This window comes from Papaver somniferum, chromosome 9 (assembly GCF_003573695.1).
Source record: "Papaver somniferum cultivar HN1 chromosome 9, ASM357369v1, whole genome shotgun sequence".
NCBI classification, from domain to species: Eukaryota; Viridiplantae; Streptophyta; class Magnoliopsida; order Ranunculales; family Papaveraceae; genus Papaver; species Papaver somniferum.
The window spans coordinates 193,044,691-193,063,266 of NC_039366.1; the positions used below are offsets into that span (position 1 = coordinate 193,044,691).

Below are 18,576 nucleotides of genomic sequence, written 5' to 3' on the forward strand. Positions count from 1 at the left end.
TCCTTCATTCCGTGCGCGTAGGTAATCATGCCGAACCACGTATATTTTATGTTTTTGTATGTGTTTCTTTACTGGTTCATCTACTTCATTTATAATGTTAGATATAGGATGTATTACTTCTTACAACTACACTATTAATATCAGTCTTTTGTAATTATGTTTTTAAATTTATCAATCCATCCATTCATCCATGAATATTTTACCTGTTGGGTAATGGATTAGACACGGATCAATTTCTAATATCCATCATTTTAATGAATTGAACACTGTGTTGCCAAATCTGCACCCACTCACCCATTGCTCATCCCTCCTTCAAAAGCCCCTCTATCGACTTGAAAAGCCCTGTACAAAGCTTCCAAAATAACGAGTTTTTCTTTTATTTTGGTAAGTCCAAAATAATGAATTGACCAACGAAAATTTGTACGAAAACAGCCCGAACCAGTTTCGGGCCAAGAGGGATGTCGGGTACACTTTCGGGACGATAAATAACTAGTCAGTCCAGAAACAAAGATCAAAAACAGTAGACAGGTTACGGAGATGGATTCTGAGATGACTACAAAAGGTAAAATCCAACAACAAGAACCATATGAATTCGATTTAAAAGAGATTTCTCTTTCGGTTGAAATAATTTTTGTTTGGATTGATTTTGATTTTGCAGATGAAGAAATGGAGGAAGCAGCACCACAAAAAGCAGAAGAAGAGAAGAAGAAGAAGAGTAAAATAGTGATGTTGGTGGGCGCACCTGGTAGTGGAAAGTCTACCTTCTCTGAAGATGTTATGAAAACCTCTTCCCGTTCTTGGGTTCGAGTTTGCCAGGTTTCTCTTATTCTATCTGTCTCTTGGTTTTGTAATGCACTGCATTCGAATTGCTTGATTAAATGCCCCAGTTAGCTTGATTAATTGTTATTCACATTAAAATTCAGGTATCTTCATATGATATTCGTTTTAGGGTTATATGTATATCTGTATGACAATGAGATTGTCTTTTAATGGTGTCAGTGGATCATTTTCATGTGGGTCTGGGAAGGAAGTGTCGGGCATGACTGTTATTTACTCAGAGAGACGTGTTTGAAATTAATGGAGAATATGACTTCATGTTCTATTCCACCTTTTTTAATCATGTGCTGGGTGATCTATTGATATATTTTCTTCTCAATGTGGGTTGCACCAAGGTGCACTAGTAGCTTTAATTGATTAATTCTGCTAATCAAATCTATACACCATATCTCAACTATGTTTGTGGATTTAGGTGTGTACTAGTACTAGTTTTAAGCTTTTTTCTTCTTCCTTTGTCCTTATAGGATACTATTGCAAATGGCAAAACGGGAACAAAAGCACAGTGCTTAAAGAAAGCAACAGATGCATTAAACGATTGGAAAAGTGTTTTTATTGATAGATGTAATCTGGATCGAGAACAGCGTTCTGAGTTTTTGAAATTAGGGAGTCCTCATGTTGATGTGCACGCTGTGGTACTCGACCTTCCTGCCCGGCTATGTATTTCTCGCTCAGTAAAACGTACTGGTCATGAAGGAAATTTGCAAGGTGGGAAAGCTGCTGCTGTTGTGAACCGAATGCTGCAGAAGAAAGAACTTCCTAAATTGAATGAAGGGTTCTCTCGAATCACATTTTGTTTGAATGAGAAAGATGTTGAAGAAGCTGTTAAGACGTATGGTGCCCTTGGTCCTCTTGATACACTTCCTTCGGGATCTTTCGGACAAAAGAACCCAGATGCTAAAGTCCAACTTGGCATAATGAAATTTATGAAGAAAGTAAAACCTCCTAATAATAGCTCCAAAGACCCTGTCTCCAAGCAAGAATCTAAGGAAACTAATCCTTCTAGTAAAGAACAAGATGTAGTTGCTTTTTCGGCACAAAATACAGATAAGAACATAAAGGCGGATGGAAATTCAAGAGAGCGCCCTGCCGCTGGTTCTGCCATGACAAATGATATTCCTACTCTGGCGTTTCCGTCCATTTCAACTGCAGATTTTCAGTTCAATCATAAGAAAGCATCCGATATCATTATTGAGAAAGTTGAGGAATTCTTGGATAAGATTGGAAATGGCAGACTTGTTTTGGTAGACTTGACTTCTGGATCAAGAATTCTGAATTTGGTCAAGGTTAAAGCAGAACAGAAAAATATTGATTCTAGCAAGTTTTTCACTTTTGTTGGAGATATAACTCAGCTTTACACAAAAGGTGGTTTGCATTGCAATGTTATCGCTAATGCAGCGAATTGGTAGGCTTCTGGAGAGCCAATTTATTTAACATAATCGAACTTCTTAATTTAATATCAGTTTTTGTTTCATTGTCTTGCTTTGCGACTGGCTTCCTTTCTGTAATCTGCAGGCGGTTAAAACCAAGAGGTGGTGGTGTAAATGCCGCAATATTCAATGCTGCAGGTCCAGCCCTAGAAATTGCAACCAAGGAAGCAGCTGGAGATGCTGGATGTATTGAACCTGGGAGTGCTTTGACCGTCCCTCTACCTTCAACTTCTCAACTGCATAAAAGAGAAGGGGTAACCCATGTCATACATGTCCTTGGTCCAAATATGAATCCTCAAAGACCAGACTGTCTCAACAATGACTATGATAAAGGATGTAAAATTCTCCGCGAGGCTTACTCATCACTTTTTGAAGGTTTCACGTCTATAGTGAGGACTCTAACTAAAGAATTCAACAAGGATCCATCTAAGAGTGTCTCAACGGTTCCTTCTTCACTTATTGACCAGAGGAGCAAGCGCGAGGGTGTTTTTGAATCTGACAGTAATAAGAAGTATAAAGGACCCAAGGTTGAAGTTGGGGTGGAGAAGAAATCAGAGTCTACTGAGAGGTTTACTGGTGATGGAACAATCAAGACTTGGGGATCGTGGGCGCAATCTCTTCACCGCATGGCCATGGATCCAGAAAAATACAACAAGGATGTGCTCGAGATATCAGATGACGTGGTTGTGTTAAATGACCTTTACCCTAAAGTAAGAATGTTATATTTTGGATTCAATAAAAACAATTGAATTTCACAAAATTAATGTTCCAGTATTCTTTTCAGGCTCAAAAGCACCTTCTTGTTGTAGCAAGGAAAGATGGTCTTGATCGTCTTACTGACGTAAGAGTGGAACACCTTCCATTACTAAGGGCAATGCAGAATGTTGGAGTGAAGTGGGCAATGAAATTAATTTCTGATGAACCCTCATTGGTCTTTCGCCTTGGATATCATTCAGTATGTCTTAGTTACTTCAGTGTTTGTATGGCTGTAAAAATTGCTTTGTTGTGACATAATTTTTCTGTGTCCTAAGTATCATATATTGACACTCTTGCAGGACCCGTCAATGCGGCAACTGCATCTCCATGTTGTCAGTCAAGATTTCAATTCAACACATCTGAAAAACAAGAAACACTGGAATACATTTAATACAGCTTTTTTTCTCGACTCAGTTGATGTAATGGAGGAAATTGAAAAGTGTGGGAAGGCAAAGTTAAACGATAATGAAAGTCTGATGTCCGTAGAGCTGCGGTGCAACAAGTGTAGAAGTGCTCACCCAAACATCCCCCGTCTTAAATCCCATATCAGCCGTTGCCGTGCACCTTTCCCTTCAGATCTACTCCAAAATGGTCGTCTTGTACTAGCACCAAACTGATCTGGAGTCGAAGCATAGGAATGTAAAGTTTCTCCCTCGCCTTATTTTGCTGTATATAAAGTTGAGGTCGCTTTGGACCACCTTTAACTTGTTCGGGGATCATGTTATATTTTGGTTCAGAACATTTTCTTGGAAGGTCGGGGAACATGTTATAATTTGGACGGGACATTTTCTTGGTAGATAGGGACAAAAGCGGTTTGTCTTGGCACTTTCACCATTACTCATGAAGGCAACGTAGATAGTTCAGTGGAACAGCCATTAAGGGGATCCGGTTGTCAGCAGCTATGGATCCACCGATCCATGCGACTTCCCTTGTTTGGATACCCCTTTTCAACTTCAAGAAATAAAAATAAGCCAGAATTAACATGAATATTGTGAAGTAAAACCACACAACACTTACCCGAGGTATAGTTTTCTTTCCAAAGGTTTCATTTTATTTAGGTTTTCTTTGTCTGGATTTTCACTGTTGGTTCAATAATAATTATCTTGAAGTAAAACCATTCTTGTTCTTATTAGTCAGCTAATTCTGGTTTTTATTAATGTTGTTATAAAAGGAGTGAGTGCATATGTATATGATCTTCTCTTCAATGTTCCATCTTAATATCGAAATGATCTTCAGGATTAATAGAACTGTAACTGAAATCTTCATCTTCAATATCAAAATGAAAATGATGTTCGAGATTAATAGAATTATAATTGAGTTACTAATACATTAATAGAGAATTAATTAAAATGAAATTAATGGATCTCACCTGAGAATTGTGGTAACCCTATCCCCACACTGTGCTTGTTGTGTTGTGTCATTGCTCGACAATTATACCACCGCATATCATTTTTTATCATGTAATGTAGGTTGTGTATCTGATCTGATAATGTCATATGATAGTAAATATCCAGATTGTGGATTTTGTGTTGATTTTACTGAGTATATGTGTTTGAACATGAATTTAGGTTTACTTTGTAGAACTGCTACAATAACATGAATCCAGCACGTTCCAGAACCAAAAAAAAAAAAGAAAAAACTGAATGTGGTGAGAGAGGATAGGATTAGTAAACTGCCTGATCCATTACTTCATCATATACTCTCCTTTCTTCCAACCGAATGCGCTGTTTCCACTACTGTTTTATCCAAAAGATGGAAGAATGTCTGGATATCTGTTCCTGTTCTTGATTTTCGCAACTGGAACCATGAAGATGGATATGAATATTCTGATGATGAAGATGGATATGAATATTGTGACGAGGAAGATGGATATGATTATCATGATGACAAACAAACCACTAAGTTCATGGATTATGTGGATAGGGTATTGGTTCAGCGCAATATGTTAAACATAAACAAGTTTTGTCTCAATTGTGAGAATGAGTACTTCGATCTTAAGCGGGTGAATGCATGGATTACTACGGCAGGTAAATGTCAAGTCAAAGAGTTCATTTTTTCCTGGCGTAACTCACACCCAAGCAATGACGAGGTGATGCCTGATTCCCTTTTCACTTGTCAATCACTAACTACGTTAGACTTTCAGTTTCCAGAACTAGGTGTACTGAAGATTCTTCGCCTTACGAATGTTGCATATGAGGATCAGAAATCGGCAGGAAAACTCTTTTCTAGTTGTCCAGTACTTGAAGAATTGTGTTTGACCGATTGTGGTTGGGAGAATGTTCAGTTCATACGTATTTCAGCTCCTAGATTGAAGTCCTTCACTCTAAATGGTTGTTTGGGAAGTTATATGGAAAGTGCCAGAGTCAAGATTGATGCACCAAATCTATTGTCCTTCACTTTCTGTGATTGGCTACCAGAAGATTTTGTTGTGGACAGTTTTCCATTGCTACAAGATGCATTTTTATACTACAACTATGGCGACATAGAAAGCAGATTTCTTCCTTAATCCAAGTTTGTAATGAAGCTCTGCAATGTAAAGGTCTTGAAAATATCAGGTGCTTACTTTAAGGTATGCCTACTTACTTTTCAGTGTTTTTTTTTCTTCTATAGAATCCAGTTCGACATCTAGTGGGCCAAGTAGAGTTCGGACCTCGTTTCAATATGTTGTATAACTGTTTTCACCGTAATGTTATTTTTGTCTTTTGTTATTAGATTCTCAATCTCGCAAGCGCTCTATCTACTGGTTTCCCCACTTTTCATAATTTAATCCGTTTAAAAGTGTATGATATTCATTCTCTGCTGCAATTGAAAACATTCGTCAACTTTCTAGAGTTCTTGCCAAATCTGGAAGCACTCGTCATCAAAAAGGTATACTGCGCCCTTCTCAAATCTGATTGTCACTGTAATTGCTATTTAATTAAAGCAAGAAAAAAAGTTCACTTCATTACCAACTTCTTTCCCTTGTCAAATTTCGTCATTTTTGTCTGAACTTGAGACTTTGGTTGTAGGAGAAATTTAACGGCGAAGTCAACGAGAGCACTTTGTCATTTAACAAAGTGCCTAGCTGTTTGGAATGCCTGAAGTCAATCGAAATTAAGAATGTCAAGGGGTACCCCAAGGAGCTGGAGTTGGAGCTGGTTAAATTTGTTCTGAAGCATGCAAAAGTTCTTCAAATGGTCATTATGAAAATTTCATATCCTAAGGAAGATTCTTGGGAATTTCGCAAACGTAAAGCTCTGAATAAGAATATCATGATGCAGTTACAGACATCTCCATGGGCTTCACCAGGTTGTGTCATTAAGTTTTCAAGCATCATTAAGAAACAGTATAATAATTTATGGCAGTAAGCCAAGCTTTTTTGCTGGCAAAAAAGTTGGAATTTTTTTAGTTCAGGTTCTTTAGGGTGGACACGAGCAGGAGACAATTATCAGAGCGCACCTTTTTTTTTTCCTTCTGAATTTTGAACAGCTATTGCCTTTTAGCGGATAATTTCTTAACTCAATGCAGCTGCAGAGGTAAACAAGTAATTGTTTGCTTGTGATAGATTATAATTTTTGAATTATGTCAACTCTTTTATTTATTTTTCTTTTGTAAACCGGTAAATGGTTATATATCACGGGAGTTTGTATCTCAGCAGCGTTTTCACTTTGTATATTCGAAGCCTAAATTATGGAAATCTGTTTGATTAATGCGTGGTTCTCTTAGGTGTTTTCATCATACTATCTGAGAACTCTTCTTGACGGTTCTTTCTCAGAATACACAGATACGAAAGTCTTGGAATTTGTTGGTTTCCTTGCATACAAAACCTAACATTGTTCAGGTAAAGCTCATTTTTATTCTGTTTTTACTTTGATTCATTTTTTTTTAGATACGGGTCTCAATCTAGAACCCTTACAGTGAACATTGGTCTGGATACAGTATTTTTAGAAGTCTAAGTATAATTCCAGTTGGTTAAGTTGAAGTTTGTTTTATTGATGACGCATGCACCCTGTTTGGTATCATATATATATATATACCTAAGGTCGCGTTTGGCACCTTTGATATCCCATCCTGGGTTGGGTTATCACCAAAATAACCATCAAAACATGTTTGTCTTCTTTTTATTCTAAGTTTGGATAGGGATAACATAACCCTCCTTAGTTTTAGTAGGCTAAAAAAGCAAGGTTTCACTATTCCCTCAAATACCTAGGACACCAAAATCCTAACCTGGAATAGTCAGTTATTTTTCCTTTAAAATTGGTAATTATCCTAATTTTTTTCACTTGACCCATTTTCACATTTATTTTTTAATTTTTCTATATTTTTTCTTTACAAACTTATTTTATAATAAAATTAATAATAGGTAAATCAACCATAGTAAAATTAGTTATTAGACAAACAAAATACAACATACATCCATAAGAGATCTGATGGAAAAACAAACAACATCTTTGCTAAACTGTTTTATGATATCCTAATTAACTAAGAGAAAACTTTAACCCAGGTAAGTTTTATCTGATGGAAAAACTGATAGAATTTTAATGAGTTATTTTGCATTCGGGTCCCAAGTTTTGGTACGATTTAGTGTTTGGGTCCCAAGTTTGTCCAATTTAGTGTTTGGGTCCCAAACCTATTAGTCAAACCATTTCAAATTAACATCTTCAAATCGGTAGTAACATGTTAGTGTCTAATGGAGTTTGTTTTACATCGGGGTTCACATCATTCATGGTCTAATGGCTGAATAACTTGTATTGAAATGAGTTGACTCAGTTTGACTCATGAGTTTGAGACCCAAACACTAAATTGGACAAACTTGGGACTCAAACACTAAACTGTACCAAAATTTGGGACCCAAACGCAAAATAACTCAATTTTAATTGACCATGTTTATTGATTCTACACTAAACCCCTTTAGTTTTCTATGGCATGTTTGATCAAATGGGTAGCTTTATTTTCTTGTCATGGTGTAGTATTTTTCAGTGGTCATCTTGTTTTACGGTGACTCCCACTTAATTGCTTTTTCAGGAATTATCAAGTCGAATCATCGTATTAAAAAACAAGAAGAAACACAAAAGTTTGCATAACAGCTGTTGGGGTATATATTTAAAAAACATAGCTTTGTAATAATACGCCAAAGTTAGAGAGATAGTGTGGTGGTATTATTTTGAGCTCCTACATTATAGGCATGGGTTCAAGTCCCACCCCATACAATTTTACTAGGGTATATACTATTTATATTATACACTTATATTACATTAATCCGGGAGCGGGGCCTTGGGGGTCTTGGGAGGTCTGCTGATCCAGAAACCAATTTTTTGTTGTTTTTAACTTGGATTTCCAAAAACGTATTAAGGTAATTATTTTATGATTAATTACAATTAATATTGACATTATATTATAGTCGTTTTTCTGCTGTTACAAAGAAACTTAATTGGCATTTAATTAAAAATATTTTACTATTAATTCCATTGATTTTCTTTGGTTATAAAACTGGTTTCTGGAAGAGATGAAAAACATATATACGTTTTCTCATCAATTTTAGTGAGATTCTGAGCAAGTGTTTTAAAAAGAGTAGTTGTTGGTTCAATTTCTCAGTGCAGAGAAATCGAGTAAGAGAAGCTGTTTTATCCCATAGGGTTTCGAAAGAGTTAACTGCTAGCACAATCAAGAGGCAGAGTCGCGAAACACCTTAAAGATAGCGACCTAGTCCGCGACTCAGCTGTTTGAGATTCATTTTTTGTGTGAATTTTCTATTATTGTTTCCAACAATTTTAAGGTGATTGATTTTGCTATGGAGGTTGAAAAGAAGCACGTTGATGATACCAACAAGCCTTTCAAATTTGAAGGGCTGCATTTCAGAAGATGGAAGCTGAAGATGTTCTTTTATCTCAAACTCATGAAGCTGCATATGATTGTATCGAATGTTCATCCTGGAACCCTGGAACCTGCTGCTGATAAGACTGCTGCTGCTGATGCTGGTGCTACTGTCGCTGATGCTGCTTCTCCGGTGGTGCCAAAGATGTTGTTTCTCAAACTGCTGAGGAGAAACAGAAATCCATTGAAAAATGGGTCGATGATGACTTTGATTGCAAAAACTATTTATTTAATGCATTGTATGATGATTTGTATGAGTATTATTCAAATTTTGAAACTGCTAAAGATGTATGGGATGCATTACAAAAAAAAATGACACCGAGGAAGCTGGTTCAAAGAAATATGTTGTGAGCCGGTATGTGAGATACCAAATGGTGGATGATAGATCAGTTGTTGCACAGGCTCATGAACTTCAAAAAAATTTACCATGAAATTGTGGCCGAAGGTATGAAAACTGATGAACAATTTCAAGTTTATGTAATGATTGACAAGTTACCACCTAGCTGGAAAGATTTTCGTAATACTTTGCGTCACAAGACTAAAGAATTTTCTCTTGAAAGTTTGATTGTTAAGCTCAGGGTTGAGGAAGAAGCTCGGAAACAAGATAAGAAGGAAGAGATTCTCATTGTTTCTAACAATAAGACTCATCCGAGTTTGAAACCTAAGAAAAGGGATATGAAACCTAACCCGAACCAGAAGAAAGGAGGAAGGCCTAATCAAAACAAGAACCAACACCCATCGAAAAATGGACAGAATTCCAATTCTGAGTTTCTTTGTTATACCTGTAATAAACCAAACCACGTGGCTAGGAATTGCAGGTTTAACAAGGAAAAGAATAACGCACAAGCTAATGATGTGGGTGACGTTATAATTTCCGTGGTCTCTGATCCAGAGTTCTACATGGTTGGTGGATCTGATGGGTGGTGGATAGACAGTGGTGCTTCGCGTCATTGTTGTTTTGATAGGTCCATGTTTAAGACTTATGCTGAAACCAAGGACAAGAAAGTGTTATTGGGAGACTCTCACAGCACTATGGTGAAAGGTTCTGGTACGGTAGAGTTGAAGTTTACTTCTGGAAAGACACTCATGCTGAAAGATGTCCTTCACACTCCAGAAATGAGAAAGAACCTTGTTTCCGGCTATCTTCTCAACAAGGCTGGGATGTATCAAACTATTGGGTTTGATATTTACACTATAACTAAGAATAAGAGTTTTGTAGGAAAGGTTTATGCTACTTATGAAATGTTTAAGCTTAATGTTGATGCTATGAATAAAATTGATTCTTCTGCTTATATGGTTTGCAATTTTAATGTTTGGCATGGTAGGCTTTGTCATGTGGGTAAAAAGTTAGTAAAATAACATGAGCAAGTTAGGTGTTCTCCCTGAATTTTCTGAAAATGATTTTGAAAAATGTGAATACTATAGTCAAGCAAAAATAACCAAGACTTCACATAAATCTGTTGTAAGAGAATCGAAACCACTAGACTTAATACATTCTGACTTGTGTGAATATGAAGGTATCCTAACTAGAAATGGCAAGAGGTATATCATGACGTTCATTGATGATTGTTCTAATTATTCTTATGTTTATTTGTTGATCCATAAGAACGAAGCTATTGAAAAGTTTAAGATTTTTATTGCTGAAATTGAAAATCAATTTGGTAGGAAAATTAAGAGATTTCGTAGTGATAGAGGCACTGAATATGATTCTTCTACTTTTACTGAAATTTATCAAACTAATGGCATTATACATGAAAGAACTGCACCATATAATCCTCAAATTAATGGGAAAGCTGAAAGAAAGCAGCGTACTCTTATTGAATTGATTGTTGCTTGTTTGCTTAGTTCTGGTGCTGCTTCTCATTGGTGGGGTGAATGTTTGTTGACTGTTTTCCATGTTTTGAACCGCATTCCTAATAATAAAACCATGATATCTCCTTATGAACTTTGGAGAAATAGAAAACCTAATGTCTCTTATTTTAGAGTTTGGGGTTGCTTAGCTTTTGTTAGAAAACCTGGTCCTAAAAGACATAAGTTAGAAAGTAGAGCTTATGAATGTGTTTTTATTGGTTATGCTCAAAACAGTAAAGCTTATAGGTTCTTTGATATTAATAATAAGGTTATTATTGAATCTATTGATGTTGATTTCTTTGAAGAGAGATTTCCTTTTAAATCTAGAAATAGTGAGGGTAATAGTGGGGGTTCAATACCTAGTATTTTACCTAGTGCTGATTCTGAACCTAGATTAGAAGAACCTAAAAGTAAAGAAACTAGGATCACTGAAGTTGAACCTAGATGCAGTAAAAGAGCCAGGACTGAGACAAAATATAAAAATCCTGATTTTTAATTTTACGTTATAGAGGAAGAACCTTCTAATTTACAAGAGGCGTTTAGCTCTGTAGAATCTAGTTTCTGGCAAGAAGCTGTAGATAATGAATGGGATTCTCATATGTCTAATGGAACTTGGCGTATAGTAGATTTACCACCTGGTTTTAAGCCTATAGGTTGTAAATGGGTTTTGAAAAGGAAACTCAAACCTGATGGAAAAGTAGATAAGCACAAGGCTAGACTGGTTGCTAAAGGATTTAGACAACGTGAGAACATAGAATTTTTTGATACTTATTATCCTGTTACTAGATTAACATCTATACGTGTTTTGATTGTTTTTTCCACTGCTCATAATCTTGCTATTCACCAAATGGATGTTAAAACTGCTTTTTGAATGGTGAACTAGAAGAGGAAATTTACATGGAACAACCTGAAGGTTTTGTAATTCCTGGACAAGAACAGAAAGTATGTAAGCTAGAAAAATCTCTTTATGGTTTGAAACAAGCTCCTAAACAATGGCATGAGAAATTTGATAATTTAATGATTTCAAATAACTTCAAAATAAATGAGGGTGACAAATGCATCTACTATAAATCTGAGAATGATGTGTATGTGATTGTTTGCTTGTATGTGGATGATTTGCTGATATTTGGTTCCAATTTATTTGTAGTCAATGAAACTAAAAGCATGCTTAGTTTGAATTTTGACATGAAATATTTGGGTGAAGCTAGTGTAATCTTGGGAATCAAAATAACTAGAACTAGTAGTGGTATTACTTTAGATCAATCTCACTACATTGAAAAAATTCTGAAGAAGTATGATTATTTTTGATTGTAATCCTGTTTGTACTCCTTTTGATCCTAGTGTGAAATTATTTAAGAATACTGGATAAAGTGTTAGACAATCTGAATATGCTAGCATAATTGGCAGTCTGCGTTATGCAACTGATTGTACTAGACCAGACATTGCATATCCAGTGGGAGTTCTGTGCAGGTTTACCAGTAATCCTAGTTTGGAACACTGGGATGCTATTGAGAGGGTTATGTGGTATCTGAAAAGAACCACAAACCTAGGATTATACTATAAGAGGTATCCCGCAGTCCTTGAAGGATTTAGCGATGCTAATTGAAACACTCTCTCAGATGATTCCAAGGCCACCAGTGGATATGTTTTTACAATTGTTGGGGGCGTTGTATCTTGGAGATCAAAGAAACAGAAAATTATAGCCCAATCTACGATGGAGGCTGAATTGATGGCACTAGAAGCAGCTAGTGAAGAGGCAGGATGGCTGAAAAGTCTATTGTCAGACATTCCAGTATGGGAAAAACCGATACCAGCCACTTTGATCCACTGCGATAGTACCGCGGCTATCGGAGTAGTAGAGAACTGTTATAATAACAGTAAGAATCGACAGATACGTTGAAAGCACGACACAGTTAGAGAATTTCTCACAACTGGTGTTGTTAGGGTAGATCACGTAAGGTCTGAAGGAAATATAGCTGATACTTTGACGAAAGGATTAGCAAGAGAAAAGGTATGGAATATCTCTAAAATTATGGGACTTTTGCCCGTGACAAGTTGAGTCATTTTTAATGGATACCCAACCTAGAAATAGGTTCAAAGGGACTAGACGAAGTTACAAATGATATGATAGAGTCATGCATTCCCATAGCATGATATCCTGAAGTGGGAAACAGGTTGAGTGTTTAAGCTCTTAATGATGTTTATAGCTCTTAAGTTAAGAGTGGGATACACAGGAGTATCCTTGATAGACTCACCTATACGAATGTGAAGGTATGGCCGCCTTCTATGAGAACTTGGGCATTTCTCTAGATCGTTCGTTAAGAAAGGGATAAGCACATGGCCTTAATGTGTGAACTTAAGGACTTTACTCTAGATATAGTTGTGTGTGTTAAATAATCTAATATTAGTTAGAGTTCAAGACGCAAGTCACTCTAGTCACCTGGTACTTAGAAAGTTTAACATTATGTGTAGGTTCAAGTCGAAAGGCACCTTTGCAGATGCACAACTATACAACACTTGCTCAATGTTTTGAAATATAAGTGGGGGATTGTTGGGGTATATATTTAAAAAAACATAGCTTTGTAATAATATGCCAAAGTTAGAGAGATGGTGTGGTGGTATTATTTTGAGCTCCCACACTATAGGCATGGGTTCAAGTCCCACCCCATATAATTTCACTAGGGTATATACTATTTATACTATACACTTATATTACATTAATCCGGGAGCGGGGCCTTGGGGGTCTTGGGAGATCTGCTGATTCAGAAACCAATTTTTTGTTGTTTTTAACTTGGATTTTCAAAAACGTATTAAGGTAATTATTTTCTGATTAATTACAATTAATATTGACATTATATTATTGTCGTTTTTCTGCTTTTACAAAGAAATTTAATTGGCATTTAATTAAAAAAAATTTACCATTAATTCCATTGATTTTCTTTGAGTATAAAACTGGTTTCTGGAAGAGATGAAAAACATATATACGTTTTTTCATCAATTTCAGTGAGATTCTGAACAAGTGTTTTAAAAAGAGTAGTTGTTGGTTCGATTTCTCAGTGCATAGAAATCTAAACCATGGCAATTAGGATCTCAAGATGCAGCTACACCTATGATGCAAGGAATCATGGACTTACATCACGATATCTTTTTATTTCTTATTCTGATTTTGGTGTTCGTATCATGGGCTTTTTTATCCCATAGGGTTTCGAAAGAGTTGACTGCTAGCACAATCAAGAGGCAAAGTCGCGAAACACCTTAAAGATAGCGACCTAGTCCGCGACTCAGCTGTTTGAGATTCATTTTTTGTGTGAATTTTTTATTATTGTTTCCTACAACATCATTATGGATGTGAAAGAGGATAAGATTACTAATTTACATAATGGACTAATTAGCCACATTCTTACTTTCCTTCCAACCAAATGTGCCATGTCCACATTCATTCTATCCAAAAGGTGGAAGTATGCATCCAACTCTATCCCAACTCAAAATGGGACTACGAAACAAACAACCAAAAAACTAGATAGCAGATTGTTCATGAATTTGGTGGATACAATACTACTTCATCATGAGAAGCCTAATATCCAGAAGTTTTATCTTGATTCAGATGAGTTAGTTTGATGAATCTCGGGTTTATAGATGGATCAGTACTATAATGAAGAATAAAGTTTAAGAATTTGGTATATCCATAAGAATATTAAAGACGTCCTCTATATTATCATGTTTTACTTGTGATTAATTGATACTGCTGAATTTAAATTTCCATACGATAACTGAGTTTAAAATTCCAAATACAGTTTTTTACCCAAAGCTCAAGAAACTTCGGCTCAAATGCCTTAGATTTGTGAATGAAACCTTGAGCAGAATATTCTAAGAGTTGAGTTTGGATATTTGTGTGATGTCTGATGGGTTATGCATTGCGAGTCCAGTGCTGAAGCACTTGTCAGTTAAACGATGTTTCTTTTCAAAGTCTACAGTGAGGATTTGTGCTCCTAATCTATTAACAATTAGTTCCACGAAATATATACGGACATACTATGTCCTCAGTAATTTTCCTTCACTATTATTGGTGTTTACATCTATGGAGGATACAATTACCCGAACAAAGTAGTATTTGTCAAGCTTTTCGAAAACCTTTCAAGTGTGAAAAGGTGAGGGTTCCGAAATATACCTCAAGCTAAAACTTTTCCTACCTATAAGTCCTTTCTCCGAAAGTGATTGTCTATGGACTGAGTCGAGTCAATGCAACTAATCGGTTCACACTTCGTGTGATCGTCTATGGATACGATATCGAGACAATACAACAACGAAGTATGTTTACTTGATAAAAAGGTTCGGACTTAACCAAACACAATAGGATTGCTTATCAAGTAAATAGGAATTAACGTTTGTGCAATTTACTTTAATTATAATAAAACAATTATAATGCGGAAATATAAAGTAAATGACACAACAAGATTTTGTTAACGAGGAAACCACAAATGCATAAAAACCTCGGGACCTTTCCAGAATTGAATACTCTCAGGATTAAGCCGCTACACAAAATTAAGCCAACTTCGTATAGTTGAGACCGAGCAACTAAACCTATAGTTCACCTAGTTCCGTATGTATTCCCACGCCTCCAACTTATGAATAAGTCACGTACTTGCAACAATTCCTTTGGTTCGTATGCCAAACAGTAAAGGAACAATAAATCTGTTTGGTATCAACTCTCTTCAACCAAGTTATGTGAGTTCGACAAAGGCTCTTTTGTTAATCTCAATAAACTCCTTCGTCAGGTTCTTCGATCTATCTTATTCTTAACTAACGAAGTAATAGTTAAAATTTTGCAATCAATACTTTTAATCACAAAGAATTGTATTGATGCCGATCTACACAACTAATCAATCCAATCTACCACAAGGAAAAACTGATTATAGTTGGATCCTCTTATACTGAAACAAGTATGATGCACACCAAAGATTATGAAACCCAAATCAGAAATCTTCAGTATATTCTTTGTATTCAAATCTTCTTAGATCTTCAATAAACACATGAACGCAACAACTTGAATCTCTTGTGATTAATCACACACAGAGTGAATTATGTTAACAATGGATTATCACAAGATCGTCTTTAGAACTAAAAATAGTCTAAAGATCTTTGTCGAAACTTCAATGTAGTTTGAGTGAATATTATATCAGAAGAGAAGATTCTCAAGCATAAAAAAAATAGGCGCAATCGAAGTTCAACCACCGTTAGTCAATCAAATCAATCGAAAACACAAGATAAACCGCAATTATCTAGTTTCCCATCAATGGTACTAATAGATTTTTTCAATCCCAAAGAATACTTTAAACTGAGCGGTCGTAAGAGATTTCGCCTAATTAGGTTACCCTCCTCTCTGAATAGGCGGATACATCAGTAACAACACAACCGAGGAAGTTTTCTGTCACAAAGGATTAGTTTGCCAGAAATGCATACTTCAAGTATTTATAGACAAGGAAGTTTGGACACCAAGGAATTTCAAAACCGAAAATATTATCAAGTTATGCAATATATTCCAAATTCGGTTTCCATAATTCCTGGAAATGCTCTGTCCAAAATAATGACCGAAATCTCTTTGGAAAATCTCAACATGTAAATGCACATTACTAATTCTCATTTTCCTAAAATAAAATTAACAACCTTAAATAAAAGATTCTTGACTTATTTATGTTTCGGTCTAGGATTTTCTTCCTTTAGCTATTAAGGAATAACTTTGAACAATAAAAGATAAACATTATTGTACGTGTTCAAAGTATGCCGACATCCTTACTTTGTAAGTCCTCTTTCATACTTACAACCTTGAAACCGATTTGCCACACTTCTAAACAAGTTTAGAATTGGTTCATCTGACTTTCAAGAACTATGTGATTGATCAAGAACACTCAATCAAAAATTATGGGCTTAACGGTTCTACCAAAACAAGTTTCGGTTCTACCTCCATGTGAGTACTGTGCATAGTCACACTAGCTTTCCAAAATTAGGTTGACTAGGTACTAGGATCGGTTCCCCACATATATATGGTGTCTAACTTATATGTGTTGCACATTTTCCATAGGATCGGTTCCCCTTTGCCTAAAAACGTGTTGCACATGTCCATAGGACCGGTTCCTGTTTCTGCTACAAACTTGTTGCATACAAGGATCGATTCCCCTTTGTGATGTGTTTCACCTCTTACTAGGATCGCTTCGATCATACCATCTCATGTGATTACTTAAGATCGGTTTCACTAATAAAATTCATACCAATACATAAGTCAGGCCTTTGTGAATAATTTTACCAAGAACACAAACAAGTCATGAGCGGTTATACTAAATCACACATATTGGTTGTTCACAAGATATGCAATGAATAACAATACCAATAACGCCTGGCGATTTCCTTTTCGATTCATAAACAAGTTTATGAACTTACTTCCTTAAAACACATGTAGAATATTGTTTCCTAGGATGAAGTCCTCACCTCAAACCCATACATAATCACAATAGCATTTAAACGTTTATGTCGATGTCTTATCTACAAAGTTTAATGGTTAAGCAATAAACCTCGTATTGTATTCCTTAATACTATGTCTATCTAGAGTGTTCATGCTTCGCAGTTTTGTTTTCAATATGCACGACTTGAAAGATACGTCAGGGAATGAAACAGTTCAAGTCAAATATTACTAATTTCAAGTGGAAGGATGATGTTGTCGTTGTAGCTTCTTACTTCTTCACTTCTTCAAGTCTTCGCAATACTTGTAATGACTCATATCATAATACTTTCAAGCTAACCTATACGAAGTTGACTCTAGTACATAATCAAGCGACTCTTAAAATGAGTTTTGATTCACTAAAATATGACAACCAAACTTGACATACCAACGCTTGGTGGGTTCAACCGAGCTATGCCCTAACAAGGTCTAAAGCTCCTTAAAATATATCTAAACTCAATTATGATATCCCTAACTACGTTAGATGATTCTTACATAATTGATTATGTAGTTGTGAATTTAATCGGTACGACATTGATTATTTAGTTGTATTTTATCGGTACGACATTGATTATGTAGTATAAAATTTATTGTGCTATTGTATTTCTGAATCTTATGCAGTGGTATTTTTATTTTTCCTCTGTGGTTAGGTTCTAAGTGAGATAGATATCTTCATAACCGGTTCCCTCAAATTTAATAATTCGATTCATCTGGAAATTAGTTCATTATTTAATAGGAAGAGTTTTTTTTTTTTTTTGAAATAGTACTTAAAACCTTATCCAGGTAAAACACTCTGACAGACATATTATTTTACAATTTCATTATTTTCAGGAAAGAGCACTCTTAACTCCACCATCGGAGTGTTTGAGTAATAGTTTGAGGTTATTTCATGCAATTTTGGCAACCAAAACTACCTTAGGGAATTGAATTCAAACTTGCGAAAATATGAAATATAATCTACATAGTGATCAACTATCTTGTTGTTGGACTGGTACTGGGTGTTGTTCCACTTTTTCTTTACTTCCTTCATGAGCTTCTTGTCATCCATCTGGATCTTGCAGTGTCGTTCTTTGTGTTGTTGCTTTCATTTCAGCGCTTCTAGCAGACCCAATGTGTTGCCTTCTTGATGTGTTGATACCCTGCAAGTGAAGACTTTGCAGTCTTCGATTGAGTCTTCTTCATTTGCAAAAATGACCATTACCAGAGAGAATCTAGGGTGAGCTTGATAAATACAATATATAATAGCGGTCCTTGTTTTCATCTGAATCTTTAACATGCCTGGTTCGTAGTTGGGTTGTTGTTGGTTGTCTGTTGTATATATGTGTAGGGGATTGCGACTCTGTTTGTTTCAGAAGTTGA

General features: G+C 35.7%; 2 protein-coding genes across 2 annotated transcripts; both read left to right on the forward strand.

Moving 5' to 3' along the window:
• Nucleotides 1-497: 497 nt before the first annotated feature.
• On the forward strand, nucleotides 498-4,669 carry LOC113310226 (transcription factor bHLH140-like). The gene is made up of 8 exons (XM_026558823.1): nucleotides 498-562; nucleotides 659-816; nucleotides 1,302-2,239; nucleotides 2,350-2,974; nucleotides 3,049-3,219; nucleotides 3,320-3,659; nucleotides 3,758-4,042; nucleotides 4,589-4,669. Exons 1-6 carry the CDS (start codon nucleotides 538-540, stop codon nucleotides 3,635-3,637), a joined length of 2,235 nt encoding a protein of 744 aa, XP_026414608.1. The 5' UTR covers nucleotides 498-537; the 3' UTR covers nucleotides 3,638-3,659; nucleotides 3,758-4,042; nucleotides 4,589-4,669.
• LOC113313029 (F-box/LRR-repeat protein At3g59200-like) lies at nucleotides 4,246-6,653 on the forward strand. The gene is made up of 4 exons (XM_026561755.1): nucleotides 4,246-4,269; nucleotides 4,627-5,589; nucleotides 5,733-5,888; nucleotides 6,029-6,653. The coding sequence occupies exons 1-2, from the start codon at nucleotides 4,246-4,248 to the stop codon at nucleotides 5,524-5,526; spliced, it is 924 nt and encodes a 307-aa protein (XP_026417540.1). The 3' UTR covers nucleotides 5,527-5,589; nucleotides 5,733-5,888; nucleotides 6,029-6,653.
• Nucleotides 6,654-18,576: the final 11,923 nt, after the last annotated feature.

Excerpts from the sequence above, each read along its gene's own strand:
- LOC113313029 (XM_026561755.1), top strand. The coding sequence starts at position 4,246 with ATGATCTTCAGGATTAATAGAACT. Across the intron at positions 4,270-4,626 it reads TCTTCAGGATTAATAGAACT|CACGTTCCAGAACCAAAAAA; the intron begins GTAACTGAAATC and ends ACATGAATCCAG.
- LOC113310226 (XM_026558823.1), top strand. The coding sequence starts at position 538 with ATGGATTCTGAGATGACTACAAAAG. Across the intron at positions 817-1,301 it reads CTTGGGTTCGAGTTTGCCAG|GATACTATTGCAAATGGCAA; the intron begins GTTTCTCTTATT and ends TTGTCCTTATAG. Across the intron at positions 2,975-3,048 it reads TAAATGACCTTTACCCTAAA|GCTCAAAAGCACCTTCTTGT; the intron begins GTAAGAATGTTA and ends TATTCTTTTCAG.